The following is a 13721-nucleotide window of genomic DNA, read 5'->3' on the forward strand; positions in this document are numbered from 1 at the left end:
GTACAAGTTTAAAGACGTCATTGCATTTTCAGTTCCTCTTAGAGTTCCTTACCTCACCCACCTCCTTGCCAACACTTTTGCTTTAATCTTAGCCTCTCTCTACCGTGGCTTTCTTGCCCTCCTTTCACAGTTGATCTTGCATTCTCTAGAGAAAGAACATAATTTTCTAAATTCTTTTCCATTTTATCTCACAATTTTAAGGTGCTGTCATTCTGAGTTTTCAGAACGATAACTTCATTCTGTTCTGCAATGTTCTTCCATAGGTATAATGTCCTTAACTTGTTATTAGTACTTATGTTCTGTGAAACCGCAGTCTCTGCAGCAAAACAGGATGTGTTGATGGTCATTGGCTTCATTCGCTTTCCGCTCATTATTCGGCTGAATCCTGCCTTAGGTCACAGCTGGATGGTGGGCTGCTGGAGTTACACTCTAGGACGTGGTATGGCTGCCGTGGGCTGACCCTGAGCTGTCCACCACGGCACACAAATGCGTGAGCTACACTGCAGTCCAGGGAGCAGGGCACTCCAGCATCCATCCTGCTGAAGGTGCTTACATAATACACCCCCCACAGAGCAGCCTCACTGGCGCCCACCCACCAACTTCCTGCTCAGGTATTTCTAGATTTAATCTCTGAATGAACCTGTAGAAGGACCTATCTTGACAGGAGATGGAGGAGGTCATGGTGCTGCCAAAAGCAGAGACTATGCAGTAAGGATATACCCCCAGTTTCTACCTGGTATCAACCTTGCTTTTTTGAATCATGAGTGAGACGATAAAAGAAAAATAATAAAAGCATTTTCCTACCTAATTTCAGGTAGGCCTCAAATAAGTGGGTTTAACACTCTCTTACACCTAAAGGTACTGGAAAATTTTTCCAGATTCTTGCCAAAGGGAGACCTCAGTTCTATTTTCCTCTGTTATTGTGCAGTTTTATCACTGTTCAAAAGCACTTTAGTGGGAAATTGTGTTGGGTACCGCAAGCTAAGTGCAATTTTAAACCAGAAGTCTTGTACTCTCCAAATTAATCCCAAACTGCCATGACTTACTGGGTAGAAATTCTCTCACAAGGAATGAATTGTTTCATACCAGTGAAACAGGATACAGATTTTCAAGATTTACTGAATATTCTACCCCTGAGATTTTCAACTAGGATTGCTATTTAATCTTGTCTCACTTCTGAAAACAAGAGCGCTCTATTCATTACAGCCCTCCTGTCAAACTGCCTACACTGTCTTAAGATTGATTTTGAAATCACATAACGGCAAGAGACCCGATTTCATGGATAAGCTGTCTTCAATTTCAACACCTCATTTGTTCTCAGATTGTAGGTTCTTACAAAATACAGACAGGAAACATTCTATTTGAAATTTCCCTGTAAAGGTCATTCACTATTAGTAAGCTTTTTGTCTTCACATAGTCTAATATCCTTTCTGCAATAAGGTAAAATATAAATAAGGAAAGAAATGGAGAAACAAATGTACAGACTTCCAGATCATTCATACATTCTAATACATGCATTCCATTAGGTTTTTCCTCATTTCAAATATTATCAATTTTTTGTTAATGGTATTTTGTTCTATCTCACAAATGGTGTAATTGTGTTGGTTACCATTTCAGATCTGAACAACAAAATAATTACCAGGAGCCCGTTGCTCTACTGAGACTGGTGCAAACATGCAAAGCTATGCAAAGACAACACATTTATCTGCTCTAGCTAAAAATTAACATTTCTCGGAACAGCAAAGATCTTAGGTATTATAAATACACACGCTTCATGCTGCCAGCAGAGGGCTCTAAAGATAGATAGGAAGGTAGGCAGGCAGACAAGACTTGGGGCACGGAAGGTAAAGATTTTAATTGTTTTGAAAGGAGATCTGCTCTTTAAGAAAATCAAACTCAACTTCCGAAAGGTGAATTAGAGTCACCACAATTACTCCGAAGTATGCATTCACAGTGGCACATTTCTGCTTATTACGAAAGGGACACTGGCCTTATTATCACAATCCCTACCAATCCCTTTTACTCTTGTGTCTCCACAGCCTATTCAGGAAGTTCTTATCACATGTCAATTAGTGCTTTTGTGACACAAATGAATTCTGGATTAAAGGGCAACAATGACCTCGACAAAGGCCCATCCAGCCCTAGGTTGTGCTCCCCTCCACCGTGTTCTCTGCAGGCTGGAGTGCACCAGGGGAGCTGCCAGCTTCACGGTGGCAGGGCATACATGGGGCACCTGGGATGTGTTCTCAGACTTGCCACATTATTTTAAAGCAATAAACCTCAATTTCTGTTCCGAGTTTCACTCATCAGAGTCTGAGGGAAAGCTTCTACTGTCGAGAGATGGTTTTAGGCCTGATCGGGCTAAGATGCTGAACTCAAAAAAGAATAAAAAATAAAATGTTTTTACTGAGCCAGTAAAGCTGAGATGGCTGTAGCTTAAAGTGTCATGGCTTTATAGCGAAGACTTTCATTCTGACCTCTTCTGACACCGATTTTAAAGAGGCTTCAGAGCCACAAACAACACAGTTACTGTCAACTGATTTGCATAAAATCCCTCCAAACAATCCTGGCACATCCAGCATCCGGGCTACAAAAAAGCTAGAGTCCTTCATAGTAGCAAGACGGTTTTAGCCATATGCTGAGGTCCCTCTTTATAGAATCGGTATAAAAGAATAATGGGAATGTAAGAGAAATTACGGTTCATAGAGAGACACACCACAGGTTTTTAAAAATTAGTTTACTAAAACTTGAAAAGTCAAGATTGGACTTGGTTACTAATTTCAAATAAAGACAGGCCCTCATTTAGTAACACAGGCATAATAATTTGGTATTGTAGTTATTCCCCAAAAAAACCCAAAAAACAAAAAACTCCAAAACCAAAAAACCAAACAACCATAAGATATAACTTTGGATCTAACCGTTCCCTTGTCACCCAGCCTCTAACACTCACGAGCTCTTGGTCCTCCAGACCTCCTCTGGGCTGACACTTGCTGGGCCGCCCAGGATCTTCTTCCATAATTCCTATGGAAGCCAAAAGATTCACTGGTGTTCGAGCCACCCTTTGTCATACCAGGGAACTGGCTTCTTCCTTCCACTAGAGCCTTACCCACATTTATCCTCCTGCTAAAAAGAGATTAGGGGCGCCTGGGTGGCACAGCGGTTAAGCGTCTGCCTTCGGCTCAGGGCGTGATCCCGGCGTTATGGGATCGAGCCCCACATCAGGCTCCTCCGCTATGAGCCTGCTTCTTCCTCTCCCACTCCCCCTGCTTGTGTTCCCTCTCTCGCTGGCTGTCTCTATCTCTGTCAAATAAATAAATAAAATCTTAAAAAAAAAAAAAAGAAACATTAAAAAGAGATTAGGCTAGAACTGGCCAGATACCTGCTAGATCGAGATCTGTGGCCTTAGATACATAACCGTCATCATTTACAACATTATTTTAATGGGAACATAGCAAATTCATTATGGGACTCTATGAAGAGCAGGTGGAATTTCCTAGTCCTGATTCTTTTTTTTTTTTTAAAGATTTATTTATTTATTTATTAGACAGAGAGATACAGCCAGTGAGAGAGGGAACACAAGCAGGGGCAGTGGGAGAGGAAGAAGCAGGCTCCTAGCAGAGAAGCCTGATGTGGGGCTCGATCCCCAGAACACCGGGATCATGCTCTGAGCTGAAGGCAGACGCTTAACGACTGTGCCACCCAGGCGCCCCTCTAGTCCTGATTCTTGATGGTTAGTGTGGCACAAATGGGGGTGGAGGGCTACCAGGCAGTGGAATCCCAAGAATTACGTCCTGGCAGATTCAGATCCAGCCTTTTAAAGTAGTGCTCAGATAAGGATGATCTATGCAAGTAGTTTTCTAATATAATAATTACTCATAGTCACTGTATTAAAAAAGAAGGTTGCAAATAACGTAATAAAAACTGCAACCGGCTAGGAAAAGTCTGAGTTAATACACAAAGTTCAACTATTATGATAAATTATTAGCAACTTAAAACTCAATCAAGTTAAATGTTTCCTCATTAACTGTCAGAATGGACATTTAAGATGTGTATTACTCTAACTATATAATGAAAGTATTGAAAAATAACACCATTAAAAAAACAAATCTGATTTAAAGTCTTCAATCCATGTGGCTTTCTCCATAAAGGCTTTAATATATGCATTTTATGTACTACATTTACACACACAGTTACAACTGGTTACTGTGATTCCTTCTAAACCAACAGGTTAATAAGTACACTATTATTACAAGCATGAGAAAGGAAGACAGACTAGGGGCAACTCCTTAGGCTCTAGCACCTGCTTGCTCACCTTGGACAAGTTACTTTACATCTTGGTTTAGTCACCTGTAAAATGGGAGTAACTGATATAAATGCCTACCCTCATGGAGTGATTAAATGAAACGATCTCTATATCTTACAACAGAGCCTGGCACATAATACCCAGTAAAGTCAGATATTACTAGATTTGCATGTCGCACAGATTTTCCACAATTCAAAGACCTATCGATGTGCCTATAGTTACTGTGGCACTGGGTGGATATGTCACTCTCTGGCTCAAACCCTACTGGTGGCTTTCTTGCACACCTGGAATAAAATTCAAAGTCCTTGCCATGATCCCAAGCAATCTAGCTTCCATCTGCTTCGAACACCCTTCACAAGGCTACCACCTTCACCTCATTTAGTTTTCCGTCTATACATCACTACAGAAAGGTCGTTGCTATCAACTCCATCCAGAAGTTCTTTCTGCCACCCTTCCCACTAGCTCTTTATCTCCTTATCTGCTTTATTTTCCTTTATACTTACATACTTTTCTATATACTTGCATACTTGACTGGCCATGTCATTACAGATGTATTTATTCATTTGTTTCTTACTTGTCTTCCCCCACTAGAATGTAAGCTCCATGAGGTCAGGGAACACATCTCACACATAGGTATATCCTAAGTTTCTAAAATACTGTCTGCATTTGGAAGGCTCTCAATAAATACCTGTCAAACAACTGAATTAGATAACTAAACAGGATACAAAAACGTGTTAACATATTATCTATCTCATTAGGGCGTTATAATCTCATGTGGAAGATGAAACATTCACAACCATGGTATTATCTTATTGCCTGAAGCACTTTAAATTTTGAAGTGCATGATAAATATTTACTATCTTCATCCAGGGGATAATTGTTGAATTTTAAAAAGCCTTTTGTGTACACTCATTAAACTGAGACTAGAACTAACAACTAGTTAGTGTCTGGTTTGTTGGTCATTGGTAGTTACCATGTCTTATGCATTAGGAGACACACATATAAATATACTTGGAATATTCTGGATATAATGTACTAATAGACATTTCATTTGACCTGCTGTCAAGCCTAATGTGCACTTGTAATCTGTTTCATCACCTTTCTGTTTATCATCTGAGTGAATGAAAAGCTCTGAGCCAGAACCTTGCCTGGTACAGAGAAGCTGAGAAGGGAGAAGGGAGAAAAGAAAGTGGTTCTATATGTTCATTCTACTGGGAGCCTAGACTCACATTCCTGAAAACCAACTGGTCAACTTCAACTTTCACTGAAGCACAGGAAGGAGACAGCCTTCCCTCCCACCTGTATGTAACCCTCAGGCTTACTTTGAAGCTGTAGGGAGAGAGGAACACATGACAAAGAAAACAAACGAATGCCTCAGATTTACAAGACACCATCTCTTCTAAATTGTAAAGCCTCTAAATGTTTCTATGCTACTGTGGCTACTTTTACAAAGGTCAACCCCAACTCTAGAGTTTAGCTAGAACATCAACAGAATGGTTTTGAATACTTCTTTTCATGAGGAACAAAGATATCAATTGATAGTTAATGGAAACAATTTTTGTAAAGGGCCACAGGCAAACCCATTTTTTTTTTTAAAAGCTTTCCAAATTAAGGCAGCAAACGAAATGAATATTTGCCTCAAGTTTTATACCTTCAATATCAGTTTCTTAGATTAGATGGATCTCACACAGAGACCGCTGCGTGTCGCAGGGACTGCACAGTCCTGGCTGAATCACTCACTAGCCTCGTGGCCTCCGCTTCAATTTCCTCATCCATAAGATGGATGATGTTATCTACCTCACAGGGATGTTTTGAGGAATAAATAAGACATGTATGAGCATTTGGCACACTGTCTGGCATATACTAACTACCAGACAAATGCAAAGCATTATAGTTATTCACTGTCTAGAATTTGCTTTCTCTTGATAATCATATTCTTCTTCCCTTTAATAACAGAACTAGTTTTAGCTGGGTGCACGGCTGCCCAGCAGAAGACCACATATCCTAACTAGGTGTGAACTGTGTCTCAATTCTGGTCAGTGGGTTGTGGGTAGAACTGATGTGTGCAACTCCCCAGAAAGCAAGGGGCTTGCCCTCCAGGCTCTCCTCCTGCAGGCTAGAACCTGGTGACTCTCTTTGACCAAACCCACATATGCAATACCCCAGGTCAGAGTGGCCCGGTGAGAGAGAAGGTGCTGCCACCCTGCGGGGGTCACCCTGCCCCACATCCTCTGGCTGGCTCTCTCCCTGCTGGGATTTCTCTGTTTGAGAAAAATAAACTTCTACACTGCTTAAGCTATAACTATTTGGTTTCCGTTGAAGTGGCCAAATCAATATTTTAACTAATACTAGCATTTTTAACTTAGCTTTCAATTATAAAAGTTTACAGCGAAGCATCTTGCTATTTATAGCCATTGTCTTTCATACTGATGATCGGTTTCTTGATGTCAAGTCCATGTTGGGGGAAGACAATCTCCTGCTCCGATTATAACACTTGACAGGTAACAGTCCCTGGGTCCAGGCAGTGAACACACGCACGACTGTGACAGAAACCCAGAACTAAGTGACCAGCAGCCTTCTAGGGAAAGGGCTGCTGGGGAAGGTCACAGGGTTAGGGCACAGGGTGAGTAGGGGCTCATACTCTTTCAAACATGAAAATGGGCCAACCAATATATTCCAGCGTCAGAGATGGGAGCTTAAGACTCCACTTGGCAGCAGCCACCTACCAGCCTGAGGTAGTTCTGGAGCATCTGAAGAGGGATCATTGACGTGTAAGTCACACTACTGAGGCAGCCTTCTTGAGGACCTATAAGAAAGCAATACACAGAAGGAAAATTGGTCCCCCCCCCCGCCTTTTTTTTTGGAGAGGTAGAGAGAGAGAGAGGAGGGGCAGAGGGAGAGAGAGAGAGAAATCTCAAACAGGCTCCACGACCAGCATGAGCCCACCACAGGGCTTGATCCCAAAACCCTGAGATCATGACCAGAGCCAATGGGGGAAGTTATCCTTTACATTCTTCCCCAAACTCTATCTCCCTCACTTCGCTCCCAAGTTCTGCTACTCTCTCAATTTAGTGCTTGAGCCTAAAGGAATTTTCTGGGATAGTCTCACATTTTTTTTTTTTAACTTCAGTAAGTAGTTCAAACAATAGAATACAACTTTATTAGTTGAAACTTTATTAGCTGAACTTTTAAAGACTCCATTCCCAACTATGAGAAATACATGATGAAATCCCTTTTAGAGTTAAGGGCTGAGAAACTGAGGATTCTTGTAATCCTTACTAGCTATATAACTTTAGACCAGAAAATTAATCTTTCTGAGCTTTAATTTCTTTGTACATAAAATGAGGGTAAACAGAAATACATATCTCCTTGGGTTGTTATAAGGATGAAATGAATTTATACTTGCAATGCACTGTAAACAACAGGGCCTAGCACATAATAGGAGCTCACCAAACATTACCTGGTACGATCACAATAATCATATTAATCATACACCGGACTTGACAGTAACAGAAGTCATTTCTTTTTAACATGGTCTCTTGTCACTCTCTCAGAACCTTAGGTTTAACCTCTGGTTTGTTCCTAATGAGAGAGGCGAGCAGTATCTCAGCGGGGCGCCTGGGTGGCTCAGCTGATTAAGCTTGGGCTGAGGTCTTGATCTCAGGGTCAGGGACATGAAATTCAGCCCCAGGGCAGGTTCCCCTGCTCAGTGGGGATTATGCTTGTCCCCCCCCCCCACTCCTCTCCCTCTGCTCCTCCCACCCTTCTTCCCCCCACTCGCTCTCTCTCTCAAATAAATAAATAAATGAATGAATAAAATCTTGAAAAAAAAAGAAAAAAAATCGCAGCAATCAATGATCAGGATGGATATCACCAGGGGTGTCAAAAACAGGGCTTCTTTTCTTCTCCTTAATCAAATGTTTCAAAAAACATCTAATGACTTAGCAGAGGGAGCCATACATGCATTGCTAGAGAATGCGGGACAGAAATGCTCAGATTTAAGAACCAGCCCCAGGAAACAATCATGAAGCCAAACACCGTGTCAGCATTCCCTCCGTCTGGACTATCCTTACCTGATAAAAGAACAGTGACTTGTTCTGCTTTATTTTTCTTCATAAAGTCCCACGGGGACTGGGAGAAGCTCTGACCTGCTGACCATGGCACATTTCCTAGTTCAAAAAGAATGAAATAAAATGTCAAAGAAGCTTAAAAGTAACTTTTCCTGTAGGAGGCAATCTCCTATGTGAGAACCCTAAGGAACCCAGATCTTCAACTGTCAAAGCCACGCACAGAATATGTCAAGGGCCACGGGGGTGAACTCCCAAACACAACGTCTATGGAAGGTCAAAAGGAAGGCCTTCCAACAACAGGCTTCTCCAGAGCTATTTTCCAGAGTAAGAGAGAAATCTGGGGAGCAAAAATTATTTCTAGGGTTAAGTTTTCAGGAACAAAGCTGATGACAACTTTTCACGGCTCTTGCAGTACCTGCTTTACAAAGTAAGTCCAAGCACTCTGGATGAGGTCACGGGTCCTTTATGATCTGCTCCCTTTCCAACAAAGTTTTAGATTCCAGAAAAAAACCAGTAACTTCAGGAGCTGAGAATAAAGCAAGCCTCCCACAGTCTGGGCCCTCTGCTCACTCTTGCTCAGAAAGGATCCCACGTCATAGGTTGTCTACTCTAGGGAGGGATGCATGGTAGATACTTGTCCCATTCCTTCCCTCCCACAGATCTTAAATTCTTAAATGTTCCTACCACATATGCAGGGCCTCCCTATAACTCACTGGTTATCTGTTGGCCTGGGTCCCTTTACTCTAGTTAGGATATCAATATAGTAAAGTTACTTATATACATAAATAACTTGTCATAGTTGCTAATTTTCAAGCAGCTACAGGCAGACAGTAACCTAAGCCCTCTACCCACAGAACTCAATGATCTTTCAATCTGAAACAATCAGGGTGCCCCACACGTCACTGACAAGCATGAACACTGGAACCATCAGGTCTTAGCATCCACTACTCACAGAGGTAAGTCTCTCTGATGGTGGTAAATATCCATTTGCTTATGCTCGTTTCCAGATTAGCTAGATGAGGGCTAATGATGAAAGGCCATTTTCTGCAAAACAAGTCTGTGCTGACTTATTAGACTTCTGGGCACAACCACACCTTGAATAACAGTTCATTGTGTGGGCAAAATGTGTTACTGAGAATCATGTATGACATATCGTCTTAATGCAATTACTTAACTATATAATAATTCTTCTATAACAATTATTTTAATGATCTTGCCAAAGATACATAAAATTGTCAGGAATAATCTGCCTTAAAAACTAGTAAAATATATACATATATTTTTAAAATGATTTAGCATATATAAGTTAACAGAATAAAACACTTTCTGACCTAATAAGCTGATGTATTAAAAGCATGGTGAAACTCACCCTTTTCCTCAACCTTGACCTTTCTTTTGCAACAGAGTGCTGCTGAAAATATGCAGGCTTTCCTACCAGACAGACTGGGATTTGAATCCTGTTTTACTCCTTTGCTCTGTGATCTCAGGCAAGTCATCTTGTATAGTTATTTGCAGAATGAGCCTGTTTTAAGGACTCATTGAGGTGCTGTGTATAAAGCTCCCAACACAGGTCTGAAATAAGAGCAGGTTCCGCACAGATGCTAGCTGTCCTGGCTCAAGAGGAATCAAACTAACCAGGGACATTTAGAGAGCTCTTATGCTCACCAGAAAGCAAATCTTATCTTTTTTTTTTTTTTAAGATTTTATTTATTTATTTTAGAGAGAGAGTGCAAGCGAGCAGGGGGAGGACCAGAGGGGGAGGTAGAGGGAGGGGGAAAGAATCCCAAGCAGACTCCATGCTGAGAGCAGAACCCAACATGGGGCTCGGTCTCACAACTTTGAGATCATGACCTGAGCGGAAACCAAGAGTCAGTCGCTGAACGGACTGAGCCACCCAGATGCCCCAACAAATTTTATCTTTATAAGTTCTCCGGAGTCTGTTTCATAGTGTCTATCAAACATAAATAACCAGTTATCACCCTGACTCATCCCATGTGGGAGCTTTGAGTACATCTTCAATGGAGAGTGCTTCCTCCAGCTCTAGACTACATTAGCACTCCTGTCCTGGAGGTAAGGTGTTTATATACTACAAGCATCCCTGGCACAGCCCAAGTGCAAATCTGGAGCTGTGTTCAGAACTCGTGCACCAGTAAGCAGCTGCAATGTGGTTAGTTTCTTGCATTTATCAGATAGCAAGTGCAATCACAAAGCCTCATCAAGGACTTTCTTGTTCTTTACTCGCTAAGTATTATCTGAGGCATAAAAGCATCTTTCATATTAACAGGCAACATTATGTAATGGCTGCATTGTGAATACTCAAGGTTTTCAGCACCAGCAGCTGTCACAAGTGAGCTCCGAATATATTTAATCAATGAACTAAGTATCAGGTTATGGAGCCCATAAACATAAATAAACCCAGAAATTTAACTTTCTCTTCATCACAGGACTGCCGATACCTAGCATGACGGATCGCACACTGCTGGTACTGAGGCCAATGCTGGAGTCAGTGGTGTTATTAAATGTCACATCTTCCAGACTCCGCCATCCATCAGATGAGATTGCTTGGAAATGATTTGTCAGAGCTTGACTCACTGCTTTTGAAAAATCATCCCATGATGTCTGTTTGCGGATATTTAAAGTGCATATTGTGTTTTCGCATTCAAAGTCATCTGAACCATAGTTGCCTGGTGGAATCTCACCCACTGAAATCCTTAAAGGTATTTTAAGAGCGTCTGTTGAAAGAAAAAAAGAATTAGGAAAAAAAACAAAACAAAACAAAACCTTGATAGGAAAAACCAAACATTTTAAATACAAAGCAAAGGGCAGCTATCGTATTTCTTTAGATATTATTAACTGAATGCCCTTCTACAGCAAACTTTGGTCTCCCAAACTCTTCACAGTTTCTTTGGAATCATGTTGCTTGAATTGTTTATCTTTCCTTGTATCTTCGGGCTTCTGTAGTTCATTGGCCCTTCCCTTCATCTTCCCTTCAGCAAGACTCTCAAATTCTTTAAAAACAAACAAACAAACAACAAAAAAAAAAAACCTGGGAAAACCAGAGTGCTCTCTTGACCCTGAATTCTCTATGTTGCCCTTTCTCCTCACCAACATCGATAACAGCATGAATAAGGCAGGTTACAGTTGTAGAGGTCAGTGATGGTGGCTTCAGACTCCTACAGACCTCGGTCTGAGCCTCAGGGCCAGCCTCCTACTAGCCACGTGTACTTGGTGAATTGCCGTGATCTCTCTATACCCCAGTTCCTTCCACAGAATGTTAGGAATGTGCTGTTAAATTGTTATAAAGACTAAAGGAACTCATGTTTGAAATGAATTTTACATACTGTCAGTTACATGGTAAATAATAGTGAGTATTTAATAAATAGTGAACAGTGCAGTTCAAGCTTTTTAAATGATCTTTCCAATCTGTCTGTGACACCAATTGACTGAGGCCCCACTGAAGTGGGCAGTGTCCGATGTACTTCTATTCTCATGAACTGAATTATGAGCTCACCAAGAATCATTTGTGCTTATTCACTAATCTTTTATATCTACTGAACTCATTATTATAATTAGTAAATTAAATATTCCATAAACTGATGAAATGACTTACTAATCCTATAAAAATGAAGTTGAACACTTTAGAGACACTGAACAGAGGAGGTATTAAAAAAAGGTCACCTAATGAGGTATAGATGAGACTACACAAAATTAGAAAAAAATTTAGTTTGCTTTATAAATGTGTTTAAGTCCTCATGCTTTATAAATATGTTTAAGTCCTCAAACACTAGAAATCATAGATGAAGCATTAGAGGTATGGTTTTCAAATAAGAATATGTGGAACTTCAGTCCGCAAAACCATACTAAGGTAAAGACCTTCACCTGGCAGTTGATGAAAGAAGTATTTGTATGATTAAAATGAAAATAAAATGTTAAAAAAAGCCTATGTTTATGATTCCCTTCTTAAACTGGCTTTTTCTATTAACCAACTACTAGATTATTTTTTCCATTATCATTAATTCTCAGTTCTCACCTTGTCAACAGCTTCCGACACAACTGCTCTCTCTCTGTTCTCTGATCCACTCCCACAGGATTCCCTCATGCCTCACTGGTCACTCTGTAATGATTCTTTGCTGGCCCCTCCACATCTTCCAGAGTTCTTAACCATAGAGTGTTGCAGGGCTCCTTTCTTGTACTTTTTCTGTGTTCACTTCCTTAGTGATCTCATCAAGTCCCATGACTTTAAATATCGTCTCTAAACTGCTGACTCTTAGATTTATGTATCCAGCTCATACTCATCTCCGGGATTCCTGCTGACTTGGCATCTCCACACAGACACCCTAACAGACATCTCACATTCATACCCCTAAAACGGAACTCCTGATATTCACTAGCAAAATCTGCTTCACCCACAGCCTTCCCCTTGACAGGTGATGGCCACTCCATCCTGCCAATCGCTGAGGCTGAATTCCTGGGGGTGATACACGAATCCCACCCCACCCCCATGCTTCAGATTCAGTCCATCAGGAAGTTCTGCTGGCTCTTCCTTCAGCTGTCTCCAGAATCCCACCCCTTCTCACCACCTCATCTGTGACAATCCTAGAGTGAGCTGTCAATATTTTCTCTCACGGGAAGACATCAAGGGCCTAACAAGCCTCTCTGACTTCTCCTGGGACTTCCTACAATTATTCTCAACACAGAAGCCACAGAAATTATGAAAATGTACAGTGGATCCTGTCACTGTGAAGCTCAAACATTGAAAGGGTTACCTTACAACGGCTTACAAATTCTAACCAGATCAGGCCGCCACCTCATCCCATCTCATAACTTCTCTCCCCTCGCTCATTCCAACCCAGCACTCTGCCCTCTTTACAGCTCCTCAGACACCCTCAGACACAACAGATATGCTCGTAGTTGAGGGCCTCTGTCCACTTGATGTTCTGCCTGGAAAACTCTTACCTGAGAGTCTACATAGCTGCCCTGCTCGCCTCCGTCAAGTGGTTGCTTCAACGTCTTACGAGTGAGGCTACCTTGACCATCACTTTAAAAACTGAAACCCATCCTCACACACTCCCAGTCCTCCCGAGTCTTTTCCATAGCATAAATTACTGTCTCACATACCATGTGATAATTTATTTCTTATGTTTATTTTCATTTTCTGTCTCAGTGTTAGAATATATGTTAAAGTCGAAATACTGATATAGCTGGCTGATTGGATGGATTGAGTGATAATCTTGATATAAGAAATTGTAATATTTTGTATGATCTGAAACTCCATACTCCATAAACCCACAAGTGAACCTTTTAGAACATGTGCTGAGGAGCATATACTCTTAGAATTGGAAGAGACC

At 41.1% G+C, this 13721-nt stretch overlaps 1 protein-coding gene across 1 annotated transcript in view; it reads right to left on the minus strand.

Annotated features, from left to right (window-relative positions):
- Positions 1-13721, minus strand: part of CTTNBP2 (cortactin binding protein 2) — a 145369-nt gene that overhangs the window by 31431 nt on the left and 100217 nt on the right. Inside the window, exons 10-12 of the mRNA XM_019797705.2 lie at positions 10830-11105; positions 8377-8472; positions 7030-7109 (exon numbers count right to left, since the gene is read on the minus strand). Coding sequence (XP_019653264.1) covers positions 7030-7109; positions 8377-8472; positions 10830-11105 — 452 coding nt within the window. The remainder of the gene's footprint in view (positions 1-7029; positions 7110-8376; positions 8473-10829; positions 11106-13721) is intronic.

Source organism: Ailuropoda melanoleuca, chromosome 1, assembly GCF_002007445.2.
Source record: "Ailuropoda melanoleuca isolate Jingjing chromosome 1, ASM200744v2, whole genome shotgun sequence".
In the NCBI taxonomy this organism is placed as follows: domain Eukaryota; kingdom Metazoa; phylum Chordata; class Mammalia; order Carnivora; family Ursidae; genus Ailuropoda; species Ailuropoda melanoleuca.